The 21955-nt window shown below is 32.2% G+C and overlaps 1 protein-coding gene across 2 annotated transcripts; it reads left to right on the top strand.

The window, feature by feature from the left end:
* Nucleotides 1-3599: 3599 nt before the first annotated feature.
* HYH (HY5-homolog) lies at nt 3600-7241 on the top strand. Of its 2 annotated transcripts, none has more exons than XM_011001038.1 (4): nt 3600-4012; nt 4183-4420; nt 6553-6712; nt 6825-7241. In XM_011001038.1, the coding sequence occupies exons 1-4, from the start codon at nt 3799-3801 to the stop codon at nt 6876-6878; spliced, it is 666 nt and encodes a 221-aa protein (XP_010999340.1). In that variant the 5' UTR covers nt 3600-3798; the 3' UTR covers nt 6879-7241. The 2 variants fall into 2 exon arrangements, with proteins under 2 accessions (XP_010999340.1, XP_010999342.1); XM_011001040.1 differs by having other exon boundaries at nt 3605-4012; nt 6556-6712.
* Nucleotides 7242-21955: the final 14714 nt, after the last annotated feature.

Below are 21955 nucleotides of genomic sequence, written 5' to 3' on the forward strand. Positions count from 1 at the left end.
TTTTATAGTTCTAGGCCTGTAGATGGCCATGTATAACATTGAAACCTTTTCCTTTAAAAAGAGTAGAAAGTTTTGTAGAGATTTTATCGTACATGTTGTTGTCCTCGGATTAAAAAAATAAAAATAAAATTAGAGATAATAAAAATATAAATATATTTGGTTAAAAAGATAGAAATAGATATATAAAAATAAATTTATTTTTGAAATAATTTTAAAATAAATTTTTATATTTTTTATTTTTAAAATATTATTGTAAAAAACTCTCAATTCCAAAATTATATAACCAAAACATGGAAGAATATAAATGATTATTATTATAGCTTTAAAACTCAACTCAAGAGGTCGATCTGGAGTAAAATCCAAGTTACTGGTCAAGGCTCAATTAACGGATCAAATTAACTTAGATTAATTCGAGTCAGTTAAAAATAAAAATAATTATTATAATAGTTTTAAAATCCAATTTGAGAGTTCATCTGAGACAATATCCAAGTCACGAGTCAGATTGACCATTGGTCTAGGTAAATATAAAAACAGAAAAAGTTATTATCATAATTTAAAAAACCTGACTTGATGGTTGATCTGGGATAAGGCCTATGTAACATGTTAGGAGGATCAACTCGAGTTGATCCAGGTCAATATAAAATAAAAATGGTTATTATAATAGTTTTATGCGGGAAAAGAGAGGCTTACTTGGTGTAGGAGATGAAGTCGATGATGTCCATATGGTTGGTTAGATTGCCTCTTTTACAATAATCTCCCTTTGTTTCTCTCTTTTTCTTTAGTTGTGTTTTTTTTTTTGTCTCTCTCTTCTCCTCTCTCTAGTCTTTCTCTCATTTGTTCTCTATCCTCTTTTGCGCTTTGTTCCCTCTACTTTTACATGGTTAAAAAACAAAAGAATACCATTACAGTTCGTATTATCACTCCCAGGATAACAATCCTAGAATAAGGATAAACATGGCTCAAATCCATCCATGTTTAATGAAAATAGGGCACCAACAATCCTGCCATTATAAGATTATTGGAGACGAACGATTTTTACATTGGAAAAACATCGTATGATTGATAGAAACTAAGACAACTAGTAGGCTTTATGGTAGACAAATCTGATCTACGATTTGAATTAGATTTAATGCAGTTTTGATGTGTTTTTTGTTGAACCGATCTTCCCTTGAAAGAGGAAGAAGGGGATGAATAGTTAATTTAGAAACAATATTGTTTTTTGATTGAAATGATTATCTTCAATTTGCCCCCTATAATTCTAATGAGTTGCAATCAAGTCCATACTTTTGAAAATCTTTTTTTTTTTTAATTTCACCCTTGAATATATGTAATTAGACCCTTTGATTTTTGTGTTATTTACAAAATAATCCCTATATTTGAATTTCTTCAATTCAGTTCTTAATTGACTTCTCAAACTTTTCATTCTTTCAAAATTACCTCTTGTAAAATCAATTAACCCCATTATAGTATTGGTGCCTATTCATTTTGGTCATTGGAATTTTATTTCTTGTAATTTTGACCCAAATTGACCCTGAACTTTGATATTTCTCCAATTAAACCTTTGATTATATCAATTAAACTAATTCAAATTTTAATTAAGTCCCTAAAATTATTAATTCTTTCAATTTTTGGCCAATTTGACTTCTAACTTTATAATTTCATCTTTATTAGTTATCCAAACTTTCAATTTGTGTTGTCTTGACTAAATTCTCAAATTATTTTTAAATGTTTTTTTTTTATGAAACCCCAATTCATCTATCTACATGTAGTTTTGAATGAATGTGCATGCCTAATTAGGGTTATATTCTCAAAATTATTATTATTATGAAAAATCAAAATTGGGTAATGATAGTCAGTATTGTGGTAGAAACGCTAAACCTCCAAGAAAGCTGGTATTTAAATATCATAATTGACTAGAAAATTATCAGAATTTTATCTAAATATTCATCAATTTTAATTGAGAATATTTTTCACCACAATATACAAGTTGGAAAATACCCTTCCGCCTTCCAAGATAGGTGAACCTTGCCAGGGCACCAACATAAATCTATTTCATAAAAACTGATTTCAATACATGAGCTGATAATAAATTCAAAATACTAAAATTATTCGCATGAGTGAATCTTTACCCCAAGTAATAGAGTTCATCGATTAGAAACCCATCAAGCCCGTAATACTACAACCAAAAACTTGAAAATTGTTTATAGTGTTTCGACTGTTGGATGCTTATAATCGATTATGAGCACTCAAACTTTGGAGTTCGCAGCAATGTTAGATCAACAAGTATAGACTTGAATAGCCCATCTTAATGAAAAATTTAAATGACTTACTGTTGATTATGAAGAACTCCATCGATTGATAATGTATATGAAATCATAGATGAGTGATATATATGCATCCCTTAATCAACTTTACAATCCCAACAATGACTAGATTACTCCTCCTTTAATGCCAATTCTATTTTAGATTTATTGCATTTTAACGTGTAAATATTTAAATTTATAATAGATATCTGATTTTTATATTATTTTAATTATTTTTCTACTTCTGTTCAATATATTTTTTAAAATATATTTTTAAAATATTACTGACAGGGTTATCAAATGAATAATTAAGGATGATCATTTTCGATTCAATTCAGTTTTTATAAAAAAATAACCAAACCGGTTCAAACCAACCAGTTTCAATGTGATTCGGTTATTTTAAAACAAAAACTAGTTCAAATTGACTGGTTTTGGTTTAGCTCAATTTTCTCTGGTTTAAGTTGAGTTTTTTTTGGTTTTTTTTTTTGGGCTTGATTTAGTTTTTTCAACTTCAGGTTTATAAAACTGAACAAAACCAGTTGATTTTTAAAAAATTATAATCTATTTAATTGGTTTGTTTTTATAGTTTGATTTTTTCAATTTTTTTTTATTTTCTTGGTTGAATTGGTCTTTCGGTTTTTTTTGCTTACTCCTATGAAAAACTTTATCGATATATTCCAAAGAGAGTTATCAAAGAATTATTGTAAATGCTACTGCTATTATCAACTTACCAATAAAATTATAGATGATATTATGTTAGTGATATATTATATTTATCAATGAATATATCAATACACAAATAAAAACATTGATAACATTACATATGATATGATTTTTTTATAGGTGATATATTAAATTTACCAATAAGATAGCAACAGAATAAAACGAGTATTTTTTTTTGGCATGTTTTGTATATTTATAAATCCATCAGTATATTTTTTACCAACAAACTATAAATTAGTAGTGAGAGTTTTTTTGATGGATTAATTGTCTATGAGCCTATTGATAAAACTATTAAATCTAGTAGTATTTAATTTCTCTTTTAATTATTGTTTAATATTTTTTTATATAGATAAATATCAATTTTTTTATTTAAATATTTACACTTTTCAGTTTACAGTTTAAATTTTTATACACAAAAAGCACGCCAAAATAATGTATATACCCTATATTATTTTCTTAGAAAAACAAATAACGGTTAGATAGCTAGTATTTATATATGAGGTAATGGGCAGAGAGGGAGAGAGAGAAAGAGACAGGAAGAGAAGGGGGTGCGGGCGGCTGTGCATGCATCAACGTGGTCGTTCATGAACCAGAAGCTTTAAACCAGGTCTTCCAAAAAGGAAAGGATAGATGGTATGGACATGGACAACTGTTACAAAAACACACATTCAGAGTCAGATCATGATCCATTAGGAGACAGTTTTAGCATTGGCATCGTAGCTGTACTTGGAGGTAGATAATCAGCTCAAATCGTGTAATTGAAGAGAAGATAATGGATATTGGTGAATTCAACAAGAGGTACCCTCATGATCATAAGAAGCAATTGCTTGACGACGACGATGACGAAGACGATGACGACGACGACCATCAGGTGGAGGGCACTAGTGCTCCCGCTACCTCTTCTTCTTCCTCTTCTTGGAGGATCAGGAGAAGTACTGGTAGTACAAGTGACAATCTCGTTTCACCCCACAAAAACAAATTAGTAGGTGCGTTGTCCGTAGATCCACCCAGCAGACAGGACTCTAGCTAGCTGGAGTAATTATACACACACACACACATGAAATGATATACACATATATAGTCTGCTTGGCCTAGTGCTCGTGGGAAGTCATTATAGTAATTATAATGATGTTACTAATTAATTAATATGGTCCAGATCATGAAGACAGTGATGAAGATCTTTTCACGGTTCCGGATGTAGAAGCTCGACCACCGGCGGAGTCTGCTGCTGCTGCTGGTGGTGGTAATAATACTACTACTTACAATAATAAGAACATTAATTCTAATAATCCAGAGGTTCAATCCGCCGCCGCAGCGGCATCAGCAGCAGCAGGGAGTAATAAACGCCATAGAGGACGAAACCCTGTTGACAAAGAATATAGAAGGCTCAAGAGGTGAGTCCTACATACATAGTTTAAATATGATGTTGTTATTTCTTTTTTGTTATGCATATAGATTAGCTTAACGCACTTGTTAAATGTTATTTAATGTTCAGAATCAACATCTAATTTCCATTTCTGTTATTGAATTTATTGTAAACGATTAAAAATGTTACCACAAATATATATATATATATATATATATATATATACACGTTGTCTGTAGTATGTATATGTGGGGTCAGATCAATATTTTTTTTGAACAAGCACGTTACAAAAAACTATTTGTTATTATTATTAAACATAACTTAACAAATTAATTTGAAAATTTGACAACTTGACTCCTTATCGAGTATAAATTTAAAATTAAACTGTGTGAAAGTTGTCATAACATGATCTAAATGAAATCTTTGTTGTTTAACCCATCAAACATGCAACCTAAATTCTTAACTCTATTAGGTTTGATATTTTTTTTTTAAAATTTTTTTTACTTAATTATATGATATGCAAAATAGATGTTTATAAAATTGAGCACAAATCAAATATCAAAATGTTATTTGAAATAATGATAACTTAATAGAAAATAAACAAAAATGAAATATAAATATCAATTCAAACTCCATCAAACATTGAAGGAGAAATGAAAAAAAAATAGCTTCACTCTTCATATCATAGCAAAGCAAGTAAGTTAAAACCTAAAATTTCTAAGTTACATAGAACCATTTGATATTATTATTAAATTTGATTTAAGAAATCAACTTTGAAACCTATCGATTTACATTTTTACCTATTCCGGGTTTAAAAGTAAACTGTTTAGGAGTTGTCTTGACATAATTCAATTAAATTGGTAATAACAATTCAAACGATCTGTAAAAAGTGTAGTTTGTTTTTTTAAAAATAAATATAAGAAGATATTTTTTAATATTAAGATGATGAAATGTTGGATTATCTGGATTTCGCTGCTTAACCCGCTAAACCTATAATCTAGGACATGGATTCCACTAAGTTTAATAACTTTGTTTTTTTTTTTTTATCTATTTTTCAATTAATTATATGATAAAAAATCTAGACGCTCATAAAATGTAATACAAACCAAATGTCCGAATGATTATTTAAGGTTGTGATAAACTCATAAAAAACAAGTTAAAATTAATTCAAAATTAATTAAATGATAAATGATAAAATTAAAAAAATAAAAATAAATTCAAATCTAATATTAAAGGATGAAATTAAAAAAAAAAAGAAAGAGAGAGAGAGAGGACCCCTTCATAGTGTAGGACGTTAGTCATCCATGTTTTGTTTAACTATTTTTCATTTAATTATATAATAACAAAACCAAATGCTTGTAAAATATAATACAAACCAAATATCTAAATGATTATTTGAGGTTGTGCTAAATTCATACAAAAACAAATTAAAATTAATTTAGAATTAATTAAATGTTAAATGATAAAAAAAATTAAAAAAATAATAAATTAAATTTAAATTCAATATACACGGCTAACAGTGTAGGAGGTTAGTCATCTTTTTTTTTTTTTTAAAAAAAAGTTGATATATTGAAAAGACTAACTAGAAGGTAACCAAAAACAAGATACACAGAAAAAAAGTATAAAAGAAAAGAAAAAAGAATCACAAAAACAAAAAGCAAACACAAAAGAAAAGAGAAAGAAAATCAACAGATTCATAATCGAAAAAGATCATCAAAATTGAAGGAGCTGGTATGCCACACTTAAAGCCTTGATTTAGATCAAGCTATAATACTTTTAGGTTCCATAATTAAAGCAGTGTCAATAGAGCCGTGAAGAATTTATATTCAGACTTGAACCAATTCGAGAGATAATAAAGAATTAAGAAGAAACTATATTCGCAAATCATAGTTTCATCATCGAAGATTATCTTGTTCCTCATAAGCCATATACTCCTGCTAACACAATAAAAAACCATAGACCAAGTATTACGCTGGAATTTTCCAAACACCAGGTTGGGAAACTGATGTAATAGAATAATCTAATTATTTAGAAATAATCTTAATTTTCCATAATCAAGATCTCATTCTTAATTTGTAATGCTTGGATCATGGGATCTCCCTTACTGTCTTCACACGCACGCACGTATGAATGCATGTATATGACTTCTTCTGTATGTAGCAGATTGCTAAGGAACAGGGTCTCAGCCCAACAAGCTCGAGAAAGGAAGAAGGTTTACGTCAATGACTTGGAATCAAGAGCCAAAGAATTGCAGGAAATGAATACCAAATTAGAGGAGAAGATTTCCACCTTGACCAATGAAAACACCATGCTTCGGAAGGTGATCATGAAGTGATGATGATCTCTTACAAATTAATTACTAAAGTTGCCATGCATGCCATTTAATTTACCTGCTGATCATCAATACGCATTTGTTCTCTTCTTGCATGCAGGTCCTCATGAATACCAGGCCTAAGGTTGATGAAAGCATGGAGCAAAAGCAGTAACAGCTGGGCAAAAGCTGAAAATGCATCGCCTCCTATGATCAGATTGATGTATAATATCGCCAGTGATCTTGCCAGCTGCTTATGCATGGCGAATACTTAAATAGCATATGCACTTCCACGAAAATATATACAGTCGAGGCTGATTTTGAAGTGGTTAAATCTTTTCTAGACGAATGGCTGCTCAGTTTAAGGCCCCAAGAAATAAAAATAAAAATGAGCGTGTCTATCTATATATTTATGTATTCAGTCAATTTATGGCAGCCATGCATGGATATTTTTCAGGCGGCTTTGCATCCAAATCATGTGGCTTACTGAATATTAAGTCATGTAAACTCATAGGTCATTTTAATTGCCGAAGTTATATTATTTGTGTTAAATAATATTTATCTAGTTAATATTAAGTCATGTAAACTCTTAGGTCATCTTAATTGCCGAAGTTATATTATTTGTGTTAAATAATATTTATCTAGTTTTATTTATTAAAAGTGTCTCTATCCAAATTTTGACCTATATTTTTTATAAATTTTCAGAAAAAATAAAAAATAGCAAAAAAATAGTGAAAACCTCAAAAAATATTTTTTTTTATATATTTGCATTGTTTTTAGCATTTTCAATATTATATCAGAAAAATTTAAATTTTCAAAGGTATTTTGAACACATTCAACTTTTAACACGTTAATTTTACAATCACCAATTTTTTTTATTGAGTCGACATTGATATTGCTCACTTTCAAAAATAAAAAAAATAAGAAAAATAAAAATAAACAAAAAAAAAGAAAGAAAAGAAAAGAAAATGAAAAATTGAGGGACTAGTTTGAAAATATAGCAATATTTTGCCTATAAATACTAGTCTACAGTAAAAAAATGTGAAGGGAGAGAAAATGTATTGGGGGGGGGATTAAGAGAAAAAAAAAGGGAAAAGAGAAAACCCTAAAAAATCTATCTTCTCTAAAGCCGCCCCCTTTCAACCCTTGGTCTTTGAAAAGAAAACTAGATAAACTCTCCCTTTAAGAAGGTAGAGCCACTCTCTACCATGGCAGTCTTCTCCCCATTTCCTACAGACAAGCCTCTATTTCCCTGTTAAACTGCCGCACTCCCATCTCTATCTTCCCTGCAGAATAAGGACGCCCCGTCGCTCACCTTTACCCTAGCCTACACCTGATTTTCCTCTCCTAGTCATCAACATGGTGACCGCCCCTTCCATCTTAGGGTTTTTCTTCCTTCCCATGGCCAAAAACAAAACCAGAGAGCCAAAGCTTTCCCCCTTTTCCTCTGGTTTTCTCCACGGACCAGTCAAGGCCACCCCCTCACTCTCCTTTCAGCCGGTCTTTGCCATCAGTAGCTACATCCCCTACAGACCCACAAGATAGCCCTGACTCTCTTCCTTATCATCGTTGTCTCCAGATTTGACCGACCTCTCTCTTAGCCATTGCGAACGCCACTTAATGGGCTATAGGCCTTCATCCTCACCAAGATCCGAAAAGGCCGCCAGGAGTTGCACAGACGTGACATGAACCCATTCGCCAGTAGTCCTTTGGTTATGCCACCGACTACCTAAAACAGAAGAAGAGGAAAAAAAAAGATTTGCAGAGAGAGAAGCAAATCAGAAAAAAAGGGAAGGAAGAGAAGTCAATCTAAAAACAAAGAAAGAAAGCTATAACAAACTTGCTTGTTGTGTTTTGGGTGTTTTGCAGGTAACGACGATGCTTATAGTGGATAGGAAGGTGAAGAAGAGAGGAAGCCATTACAGATCTCCCCCTCGCTCTCTGGATTTCACGGCGGCACGTGAACCCATGCACTACCAGTCGCGATGGCGCGTGGAGAAGACCCACCATCACTGTCCTTGCAGTTCCAGAAGGCCTCCTCTGCAATTCCTGGATTTTTAGGGGTCTGTTTTGTAATTTTTACATTTTAGAACATGTATTTCAATTTAGTTTTTTTGTTTAATTTATATTATTTTGTGAACATGTAAATGTGGGTGAAAAAAAAAACATAATGAGAATGGATGTGTACGTGACTATACTTTTCATTATGTATATTTCTGAATTATAAAATAAAAAAGAAAGGAAAAATAATTAAATGTTTTAATTTGTGTATGGTCAAATATCCCAAGGATAAATAAAATCATGTTGTATTTTCTATGAAAATATAAGAACATATTTCTACATATATATTTTGGGATTTAAGAACTGACTTATTAAAATCTTAGAATTTGACTAATATTTTTTTAAATCATATCAAATTACAAAGCAACTTATCTCAAGTAGGGTGTGTTAGGGGTATTAATACCTTTCCTAGCCATAACTAGTCCCTTACCCTTGAATATCTGACAACGACTAATACATTTAGGTTTTCTAGTAACCCTCAATCAAATAGCAGGTGGCAACTCTCAAAAACCAAATCAAGCAAACAAATGAAAAATTGCCATCGACGCAACGCGGGTGACGTGCGACAGAATGACGACTCCACTAAGGACATATATTATTTTCAACATTATCGGACCAAGCTTTGTGTTTTTGATGTGTTAAATAGTTTTTTGGTGTTTTGTTTTATTTTTGTTTTATTCATACATTGTATAGAATTCTCTCATGCATCACATGTTTTCATTTTTAAAAGCACACACAAGCTTTAGGTTAGGTGGGGGACTAGTAGCTTACCTTACGACTTTTAGTCAAAGTTTAAGTTTGTGTAAACCTCAACTCTTCATTGAGTGCCTAGATTATTGGTGATTGGTATACGTGTCATTTCATTGTCTCTTGAGCCCTTATATTGCCTTTATGAGGGTGATCACTAGGACAACAAGAAACTCTTTTTAGAGACTAAGTAGTAAACCTATCATTTATCTCACATAAAAAGATTAAAACCTGCCTTTAGGATGTATGCTCCATACATATTGTTTTGCATCTGAGCAAGCCCTTCTTAAAACATCTTAAATTCAGGATGTATAAGGGATATAATGGTCATCACTCAAGAAATTTCTATTGTAGAATTTCAACAAGAATAAAAATTGTTGTTTCATCAACAAGAATTATGACCATATATCATCCCTCGATGAGCAAGTTCATCATATAGATTACATGTCATACATTTATCATGCATTGTACCTGGATGAAAAATAGGTTCCCTCATCTGAGGTTTACTACACTAGACTAAAAAGGATGGATAATAAAGAAAGGGGTTAGAGAGAGGCTCATGGTCTAAAGAAAGTTAAAAGCATCAAGGTGAAGTAGATAGACTCAGATTTGCTTGAACAAATGTTGAGCATCAAATGGAAAGGGAAGTCTATATAGTCTTATGTGGGAACACTATTTGTCCACATTCCATTGAAGCAGCACCTTTTCTTTTCAGTCATGAACAATGACAGCAATGCCTTCAGTCATCAACTAATAACAACCTCCGTTCTTATTTAGTTGCATTGTTAATTGTTCATCGCCTCCACATCTTCCAATGGCATCAAATAGCTGCTAGCCATCTGTGCATGGTGCATTAGTATTCTTTGAAGTTACCCACACTGTGAACTCAATTTTAGTTCAGCAGCACAAGATGTTGGAAAAAAAAACATGATTAGACATTGAACTTTTATGTGACAGAGCTCTCTCTATAGAAATCTATTCATAACTCTATAAGTAAAAAAATCTAAGAAGGGATGCAGTAGTTTTAGATCATATATAATTTTCTCCCATCAGTGTTAGCTTTAAAATGTAAAAATAGAGAGAAGAGACTTACTTAAATTGAAAAACATGAAAAAGATTGAAACTTTAATAGAGACTCCCTTTACAAGTGTATGTTTGCTGCAATGCTAATGAGAAATCAAAGAGGAGACAGAGGAGCTTTTGATTCATCAGGTTCTAGTCCAATAGAGACGACATGTGATTCCACACGTTGGTAATGACGATGCTACATGTTTCTATACACTACCATGATTACCTAGCTATTAAAAGGTTTCCAACAATCCTAAAAATTCCTTTCTTTCATAGCCATGAACCATAGCTTGCATTACGTGCTGTAAAAAGCCCTTTTTAATCAAGTAAGCAATCTGAACCGATAAATGGCGCTCTCAAAACTTGAAGAGCTTTTTAATAAGTTTCATGACTTCATGAATCAAGTTATTGATTATTATACAAGCTGATAAAATAGGTGCTAAAAAAGAAAAAAAATCTTTCTTGATGAATCCTTAAGTTTTAACTTGAGCCTTTTGTTTTCCTTGAAACTTATAGAAGGTCACCTCATCGTAGACCATCAAAAGATATACCCAAAATCAATGATTAAAACTAACACAAAGAACCATAAAAAAGTCATTTTAATCTTACAAGGGGTCATTTATGTTTTCAAAATATAAGACAATCAAAGAACTATATTGAATAGTATGTGTTGGGTCTTTAACCAAATAAGCTTGAATTTCAAAAATATTTTTTTTAAAAAAATAAACATCTCTCTAATTTTATTTCAACAATTAGACTTGAATAGACATGACCTTTGAAATATGAGATTTGATTCAAGAAATGTCGTCAAATAAAAACATCGATTGATTTTGCAAAATACCTAACAAAAATGACATCAACACTTCTCAATACTCCTCGAAAAGTTAACTACCCAAGGGTAATACAGTAGATCCTGAGAAGGAAAACAAGTAGTATTCAGATCAGCTAGGGGTAAAGAAAAACTCAAATGATGAGTCATCAAAGTCCATTAAAGTTATGTTTAGCATCTGACAATGACAAAGAAAAAACTTCTTGAGTATCAACAGATGACAAGCATTCAAATCATTGCTGGGGGCAATGTTGACAGTTTAGGATCTACTGAATTTCAGCAGCACTTGATGAGCAACATTGCATCTGAAGGACATTTTCATCTTGGGTTATCCTCTGAAACATGGTTATGATTCCCAATAAATGTTATTGTGTACTTACATTCAAATGATTATCAAAAAAAGGCACACCACCAAGATTGACTATGAGACCATTTGTTTTGAAGCTCAAAGGCACACTTATTTGCATGAATATGGGTGATAAATGGATCACTAATAATTCTAATACATTCCTTTTCACAATCTGATTAGACGGGCTAAAAAGAACTTATTGTGAAGAATATTGAGCATACAATGATGAGCCTTTTACAACAAGCTATGGAATGCATGCTTAGATGACTTGATAGTTTCCAAGAAGGTTGATGATAACATATACTTGAAAAGTATTGCTTCAACTAAAGGCAATTTCATGACTAGTTGACAATATTAATGGGTGTTGGCATGATGCACACAACTAATCAGGGGATAATTCTCAGAAGAATCTAGGAGAGAAAATCCTTCATGATGAATCAAGTAACACCATACTTGGGGATAACCCAAGATAGGCACTGCATTTACAATTGAGTGATGGCTAGCACATAAATGAGCCAATGCATCGAAAGAACAAAGAAGGTTTTGGAATGCAAACAAAGGCACCTTATAACGATGAAGCATCAAAGAGAGGGGGACCTATATTTCAAATCAGGTAAGGATGCATACATGTCATCTAACCTCAAAGCATTACATATACTTGTGATTTGTTACAGAATGATCTTCAATGAAGTCCAGCAAGATTGTGGACAAAGAAAGAATCATTGAGTTAATGATAATAAAGAATCAGTTTAGATCCTGGAACGAGAAGAAATGAGATAAACCCTACCAATAAAAGAATCCTAAAGAAACAAGAAGATTAACCCTGTCATCAAGAGGAGTTTTCAAGTCAACCTTGCAATTAGGAAGCGTCAAGTTTGTCAGCCTTATCCTGTCAAGACTTCTCCAGCCAAGTCTTTTTGCTAGGTAAGTTATATTTTATCATTTAGGTAGGTCGCCTATAATAATAAGACCAACTTTCATCTTTCATTTGGGTAGGTCACCCATCATAATGAGACCATCACCTTCTATTTGAGTAGGTCACCTATCATAATGAGAATATTATCTTCCATTTGGGTAGGTCACCTATCATAATGAGACTATTATCTTCCATTTGGGTAGTTCACCCATTATAATGAAACTATCTTCCATTTGAGTAGGTCACCCATATCAATGAGACCAATTCACATTTTGATCATCTTGCATTTAGGTAGGTTACCCATCATAATGAGACTATCATCTTCCATCTCGGTAGGTCACCTATTATAATAAAACCATCATATTTTTCTAGGCAGGTCACCCATAACAATAAGACCATTCTCCATGTTTTTTATTTGGGCAGGCCACCTATTATAATGAGACTGCTTTTTGTTAATTATTTGGATAAGTCACTCATTATAATGATACCACCTTTTATCTTTCACTTGGGTAGGTCACTCATCATAATGAGACCATCATCTTTTATTTGGTAGGTCACCCATCATAAAAAGACCATCATCTTTTATTTGGGTAGGTCTCCCATTATAACGAGACCATTATCTTGCATTTAAGTAGGTCATCCATCACAATGAAACTATATTTTTTCCACTTGGGTAGGCCACCCATTATAATGAGACCATTATCTTCCATTTGGGTAGGTCACCCATCACAATAAGACCATATTTTTTTCACTTGGGTAGGTCACTATCATAATAAGACCATTATCTTCCACTTGGGTAGGTCACCCATCATAATAAAACCATTATCTTTTATTTGGATAGGTCACCCATCATAATAAGACCATCACCTTTCATTTGAGTAGGTCACCCATCACAATGAGACCATATTTTTTCCACTTAGGTAGGTCACCCATCATAATGAGACCATTATCTTTCATTTGGGTATGTCACCCATAACAATGAGACAATATTTTTTCCACTTGGGTAGGTCACCTAATGAGACCATTATCTTTTACTTGGGTAGGTCATCCATTATAATGAGGCCATTGATTAGTACTTAAAAGTGCATTTTTATCATGGTTTTATATCATCATTTTGCACTTGAAGTATCAATAACTCCTTAACCAAAGCATGTTTTATAATAATATATCTAATAATATAAGATACCTTTAATTTGTGGTAAATGTCTATTTTTAATGCAGGCCTATCACATAAATGAAAGGATTGATTGATGACTTGAAGAACTTGAATTGCAAGGATAAAGAGATGGTCAAACTTAGAAAAGAGATGTCGGTGCAATCCAAACCGGAACACTGTTCGGTAATTGGGTTATATCTGGAGCTACAGATCTTAGATTTAGGTCCAATTTATATGGATGGAAAGGTAAGACATAGGCCTACAACTTTTATATGGAGCCCAAGATCTAAAAAGGCCATTATCTAGTCCAAATTGTAGCAACAACAAAGAAGCCCGAATCTGTCTTCCAGCCCGAGCACTGTTCGGTATGTTGGCCATATCTGGAGTTCTAGAAGTCCAAATGAGCTGAAGTTTTTACACAAGAAAGCGGAGACAATTGCCTACAACTTTCATGTTTGCAACTGGCTCCAGTTTTGACGTTATCAATGACGTTTTGGGCAGACAAGAGAAGATAAGGATTGTCACCAAGTCAAAAGTTGGCCACCCACTTATCAATTAGTCATCAAATCAATAGTTCCCAATTTTGGCCTATAAAAGGAGGCATTTGCCATGCATTTAGGCATCTTGGTTTCCAGATCAAGATCATGTTCTTCTTTTCTCTCTTTGTATTTTTTGTAATGTTTGTGCTTTACTTTCATTAATATCAAGTTTATGCCTTTCATTTCCTTTCCTTTACTTAGTTAACTTTTATGTTGTTATTTTGTTTATCTATTTTTCTTTCTTTCATTATGTCTAGCTAAGTCAAGTATGTCAAGGTGAAAAGGTTACACTAATGGTGTGAGAGTAAGTATAATGTAAACTTAATATGGACTTTAATGTTTGATACTAACATGTTTTATATTTGTTATCTTGTTCACTCTTTAATCCTTTGCTTGTTAAATGACTAATCTTGATTTATGTTGTATAACACTTGGTACAACAAATGCTTGGCACTTTCATAGCCCATAATGTATGGTATAACCGACACCTGAGCTATGAAAGGAACTTGATTTGTTGTTAACATAAGTTATAATCATGAATGCTTGACGAGATTTACAAGTATTAGCATTAATTGAATAAGATGACTAATGTAATCATGTTAACAATATATAATCTGATTGGAACCTCCTTTGTGTGTGGTTTCCAATTCAATAATAAGAGTTTATACTATACTTGTTTGATATACCATTAGTGAAACCTCTAACCTTGACATTTGTTATTATTATTGTTTAATCCTTACATTAATATTCCATCTCCAAGTTCTCATCATCTTCTTCTCTTCTTCTTCTCTTTCTTTATTATTATTATTATTATTATTATTATTATTATTACTATTAATACTACTACTATTATTATTATTATTATTATTATTATTATTATTATTATTATTATTATTACTGTTGTTGTTATTGTTGTTTTATAATTGTTGTTTATAATTTGTACAATTAACCTCCCTGTGGTTCGACCCCGGTCTTGCCGGGTTATTTATTACTTCGACACTCCTGCACTTGGGAGAAGACATCAATCTTTTCGTCGTGTCAGCCATCATCTTGCATTTGGGTAGGTCACTCATCACAATGAGACCATATTTTTTCCACCTAGGTAGGTCACATATCATACTAAGACCATTATCATTTCTTCTTGGTAGATTACCTATACTAATGAGACCATCATATTGCATTTGAGTAGGTTACCCATCATAATGAGACCATCATTTTTCTACTTGGATAGGTCACCCATAACAAAGAGACCAATTCATATTTTGATCATCTGGGTAGGTCGCCCATCATAATAAGACCATTTGTTTTCTAGGTAGGTCACCCATCATAATGAGACCATCTTCTTCCATGTGGGTAGGTCATCCATCATAATGAGACCATTAATTTTCATCTAAATAGGTCACCCATCACAATGATACCATCATTTTTTTGGGGGTAGGTCACTCATTACAATGAGACCACACACACATCTTTGTATCGATTTCAGTTAAAGAAGATCGTTAGATGAGATCTCAGGTTAACCCAATCAAAAGGGCAGGTCACCCATAAAATAGACTAGCGTGAGTCTTTGTGGGCAAGTCGCCCATGAAAATAGATCAGCGTAAGTGTGTATGGGCTGTCGTCCCTGAAAATAGACAACAATGAGTATTTGTGGGTAAGTCGCCCATGAAAATAGACCACTTTTCTTTAAAAGGGTAGATCACCCAAAATAATAAGATCATTTTCTTTTAAAAAACGAAGTCCTTGGCTGAGTGGATCACTCAGTAAACTAAGAAGATCTTTTGTTTTCTTTACAAGCTTATTATGTAAAACATTGAGGAATTTTGGCTTCGTAAGCATTGTAAAGAGAGGGCCTCTATTGCTACCCAAATTTTGACCTATATTTTTGATAAATTTTTAGAAAAAAATTTAAAATAGAAAAAAACAATGAAAACCCCAAAAAATATATTTTTTAATATATTTGCATCATTTTTAGCATTTTCAATGTCATCTCAGAAGAATTTAAATTTTCAAAGATATTTTAAAAATGTTCAAATTTTAACACGTTAATTTTACAATCATTGATTTTTCTTGTTGAGTCGACATTGATATTACTCACTTTTAAAAATAAAAAAATAAGAAAAATCAAAATTTACAAAAAAAAAAAGAAAGAAAAGAAAAGAAAAATAAAAGTTGAGGGACTAGTTTGAAAATATAGCAACATTTTACATATAAATACTAGTCTGCAATAAAATAAAATAAAAGATGAAGGGGGGAAAAATTTACTCAAGAGGGGAATTGAGAGAAAAAAAGGGAAAAGAGGAAACCCTAAAAAATCTATCTTCTTTGAAGCCGCCCCCTTCGAACCTTTATCTTTGAAAAGAAAACAAGAGAAACTCTCCCTTTGAGAAACTATAGCCTTTCTCTGCTATGGTAGTTTTATCCTCATTTCCTACAGACAAGCCTATCTTTCCCTGTTAAGTCGCCGCACTCTCATCTCCATCTTTCGTTCAGAACAAGGACCCCCCCAACCGCTCACCCTTTACCCTAGCTGACATGACTAAAAGTTTGATGTCTTCTTCCAAGTGCAGGAGTGTAGAAGTAATAAATAACCCGGCAAGACCGGGGTCGAACCACAGGGAGGTTAATTATACAAATTATAAACAATAATAATAGCAATAACAACAATAATAACAATAACAACAATAACAACAACAACTATAGTAGTAGTAGTAGTAGTAGTAGTAAAAGAAGAAGATGATGATGAGAACTTGGAGATGGAATATTAATGTAAGGATTAAACAATGATAATAACAAATGTCAAGGTTAGAGGTTCCACTAATGGTATGTCAAACAAGTATAGTATAAACTCTTATTATTCAATTGGAAACCACACACAAAGGAGGTTCCAATCAGATTATAGATTGTTAACATGATTACATTAGTCATCTTATTTGATTAATGATAATACTTGTAAATCTCGTTAAGCATTCATGATTATAACTTATGTTAACAACAAATCAAGTTCCTTTCATAGCTCAGGTGTCGGTTATACCATACAGTATGGGCTATGAAAGTGCCAAGCATTTGTTGTACCAAGTGTTATACAACATAAATCAAGATTAATCATTTAACAAGCAAAGTATTAAAGAGTGAACAAGATAACAAATATAAAACATGTTAGTATCAAACATTAAAGTCCATATTAAGTTTACACTATACTTATTCTTACACCATTAGTGTAACCTTTTCACCTTGACATAACTAACTTAGCTAGACATAATGAAAGAAAGCAAAATAGATAAACAAAATAAGAACATAAAAGTTAACTAAGTAAAGGAAAGGAAATGAAAGGCATAAACTTAATATTAATGAAAACAAAGCATAAAAAATACAAAGAGAGAAAGGAAGAGCATGATCTTGATCTAGAACTAAGCATAAACATTACAAGAAAAATACAAAGAGAGAAAACAAGAACATGATCTTGATATGGATACCAAGATGCCTAAATGGATGGCAAATGCCTCTTTTTATAGGCCAAAATTGAGAACTATTGATTTGATGACTAATTGATGAGTGGGTGACCAACTCTTCACTTGGTGATAATCCTTATCTTCTCTTGTCGGCCAAAAATGTCATTGATAACGTCAAAATTGGAGCCACTTGAAAACATGAAAGTTGTAGGAAATTGTCTCACCTTTCTTGTGTAAAAACTTCAGCTCATTTGGACTGCTAGAAGTTCAAATATGGGCTAAATACTGAACAGTACTTGTGCTGGAAGACATATTCGGACTTTTTTGTTGTTGCTATAATTTGGACTTGAAAATGACTTTTTTAGATCTTGGGCTCCATATAAAAGTTGTAGGCCTATGTATTACCTTTCCATCCATATAAAGTAAACCTAAATATGAGATGTACAGCTCCATATATGATCCAATTACGGAACAGTGTTCCGGTTTGGATTGCACCGACATCTCTTTTCTAAGTTTGGCCATCTCTTTATCCTTTCAATTTCAGTTCTTAAATTCATCAATCAATCCTTTTATTTATATGATAGGCCTGCATTTAAAATGAACATTTACCATAAATTAAAGGTATCTTATATTATTAGATATATTATTATAAAACATGATTTAGTTAAGGAGTTATTGATACTTAAAGTACAAAATGATGATATAAAACCTTGATAAAAATACACTTTTAAGTATCAATCACTAGCCTACACCCGATTTCCCTCTCCTAGTCATTAACACGGTGACTGCCTCTCCTATCTTGGGGTTTTTTTTCCTTCTTTTGGCTAAAACTAGAACTAGAGAGCCAAAACTTTCCCCCTCTTCCTATTGTTTTCTCCATGGACTACTTAAGGCCACCCTCTCACTCTCCTCTCAGCCGGTCTTTGTTGTCAGCAACGATATCCCTTACAGGCCCACAAGACAGCCCCGACTCTCTTTTTCATCGTTGTTGTCTCCAGATTTGACTGACCTCTCTCCTAGCCACTAAGAACATCGCCTAGCGGCTCGCAGGCCCTCATCCTCGCCAAGACCCAAATTGGCTGCCAGCAGCAGTACAAACACAACATGAACCCATTCACCAACAATCCCTTGGTTATGCCACCGACCACCTGAAATAGAAGAAGAGGAAACAAAAAAAAAAAGATTTACAGAGAGAGAAGCAGATCTGGAAAAAAGGGAAGGAAGAGAAGTTGATCTTAAAAACAAAGAAAGAAAAGCTATAACAGACTTGCTTGTTGTGTTTTTGGGTGTTTTGCCGGTAACGACGATGCTCACAGCCAGCAAGAAGGTGAAGAAAGGAGGAAGCCATTATGGTGTGTGAGTTAGTCACAGTGAAGAAGGGACGAAGCCATTATGGTGTGTGGGTTAGTCGCAGTGGCCCGTGGAGAAGATGTGCTGCCATTGTAGTTCCATAAGGCCTCCTCTACAATTCCTGGATTTTTAGGGGTCTGTTTTATATTGGAACATGTATTTAAATTACTATTAGTTTTTTTTTGTTTAATTTATATTATTTTGTGAACATGTAAATGTGGGTGACAAAAAAAAATGAGAATGGATGTGTGTGACTGTACTTTTAGTTATGTATATTTTTTGAATTATAAAATCAAAAAGAAAGGAAAAGGAATTAAATGTTTTAATTTGTGCATGGTCAAATATCCCGAGGATAAATAAAATTATGTTGTATTTTCCATGAAAATATAAGAACATTTTTCTACATATATTCTGGGATTTAATAATTGATTTATTAAAACCTTAGAATTTGATTAATATTTTATTTTTTTAAATCATATCAAATTACAAAGCAGCTTACCTCAAATAGGGTGCGCTAGAGGTGCTAATATCTTCCCTAGCCATAACTAGTCCCTTACCTTTGAATTTCTGACAATGACCAGTAAATTTGGGTTTCCTAGTAACCCTCAATCAAATACTAGGTGGCGACTCTCAAGAACCAAATCAAACAAATGAATGAAAAATCGCCATTGACGTCGCGCGGGTGACGTGCGACAAAAGATAAAATAGTATTTATATGTAATCTATATATAATTCTTTTGTATTTAGGTTAACTTAAGTACTTATAATAAATAGATTATTAAGATTTCTAGTCTCCTTTTATATTTGATCTAATTTATTTTAATATGGTATTAGAGTCTAGTTGGTCGAACCTTTGACTTGCTAGTTTTATTGAACTCGCTACCTCTGTAAAAATCATATTCACCAATGTCAGAGCCACTGCTGGTATCAAAATCGTTATCAACATCCACTTCATTCCTTGTAAGATGTTCTAGCATGCTGAATGCATTCCTTTAAAGCTTAACTCTATATCCATTTTAGAAAACATTAGACAAGAGTTGTTTGACCTATTAAAAGGTGGAGAATGAAGATCAAGTTTTGTGTTTACGGCTAAAGAATTAATATCTGAACCTTTATTTTGGATTCTTTAGTTCTGCAAATTGGTATTTATATTTTTTTTTGTAATTATTTTAGTATTTCATCTTCTTTTCAGTTTATGCAATTTGGTATTTGCATTCAGTTTCTACAATTTTTTTTGGAGTGATATTTTGTCTTCCACTTCTATATAATCTGGTATTTCAACTTTTCTTCAGCTTCTAGAATTTGGTATTTCTGTTCTATCTCTACAATTGTTTTGGTATTTCTTCTTCTCTTTAATTTTTATAATTTGATATTTGCATTCAGTTTCTATAATATTTTTTGGATTGATATTTTGTCTTCTGCTTTTTACAAAATCTGGTATTTTGACTTTCCTTCAGCTTCTGTAATTTGGTATTTCTGTTCTGCTCTGTAATTGTTTTGGTATTTCTTCTTCTCTTTAGTTTCTGCAATTAGTATTTGCATTCAGTTTCTACAATTTTTTTTGGAGTAATATTTTATTTTCTACTTTTTGCAAAATTTGGTATTTTGACTTCCCTCCAGCTTCTATCGTGGCATCTACTACCAAAAAGAGTGTTTGGTTATGTTGATTATTTGTTGATATGAGAGTTTTTTTTTCTCATCCTACTCCTATGTATTGTGACAATCAGAGTTCTATTCAAATTGCTCATATCTCGATTTTTTATGAGTGAATTAAACACATTGAGATTGATTGTCACTTTACTCGTCACATGGCACCATTACTTTGCTTTTTGTTCATTCTTCCTTACATATTGCAAATTTCTTTACCAAGACGCATTTCATTTCTCGTTTTTTATTTTTTAGTTGGCAAACTCTCAATACTTATAGCTATCGCATCGTGAGTTTGAAATAAGATGTTAGATAATATTTATCTAGTTTTATTTATTAAGGATATAATAGTATTTTCAGTTTAATCTATATATAATTTCTTTGTATTTAAATTAATTTAAGTGTTCCTAATAAATGGATTATTAAGATTTCTAGCCTCTTTTTATGTTTGATCCAAATTAGTTTAACAATTTGCTGTTCTGCTTCATGAATTCTAGGATTGTTTTCTGCTAGCTTCGTCGTGCCTGCTTGCAACAAGAAGATTTTAGTGAGTTCAATATTTATGCAACCATGCTAATTAATTTCACCACAAGCTGATAATGCCATCAAATGCTTGATGAGTTGAAGAGAATCGCGTTGGAACGTGCTCTTACCTCGCTCCCACCCATTGACAGCTTTAGGAAAGAAGCTAGCTGAAGGAGATGCAGGGGATTTTGGTCAAAGATCCAAATTAGTACTATATAATTCTTTATTTTACCGTTGGACCGGGTAAAGCCAAAACGCACAGAAGTTACTGTTCATAATTTTACTATATTTTTGTATTTTATTTAGAATTCTTTTTATATATATATATATATATATTTAATTTAAAAGCCTATTTAGCCTTTGGAAACAAGCTAGTTGCAATGATATATCTGCAAGTGTTGAGCGACATCTAACAGTGAATAATTAAGCTCTCGAAGCAAGCTGTGACTGGTTTCATGAACACACTTGTAATTAAGTACGGGAGCTAATAATGATTTTGTATTAGTTTTACACTTGCTAGTTTATATCATTCTTTTTAACATAAGAAATAGTACATTATCAATGATTTTTTTTAACATTCCAGACAAATTTCAACTCTTTAACTAAAAATTTA

Source organism: Populus euphratica, unplaced genomic scaffold (assembly GCF_000495115.2).
Source record: "Populus euphratica unplaced genomic scaffold, PopEup_1.0 scaffold151.1, whole genome shotgun sequence".
NCBI lineage: Eukaryota > Viridiplantae > Streptophyta > Magnoliopsida > Malpighiales > Salicaceae > Populus > Populus euphratica.

Coding starts and splice junctions, on each gene's coding strand:
- HYH (XM_011001038.1), top strand. CDS start 3,799: ATGGATATTGGTGAATTCAACAAGAGGTACCCTCATGATCATAAGAAG. Junction 4,421..6,552: donor GAATATAGAAGGCTCAAGAG/GTGAGTCCTACA, acceptor TTCTGTATGTAG/CAGATTGCTAAGGAACAGGG. Junction 6,713..6,824: donor AAAACACCATGCTTCGGAAG/GTGATCATGAAG, acceptor TCTTGCATGCAG/GTCCTCATGAATACCAGGCC.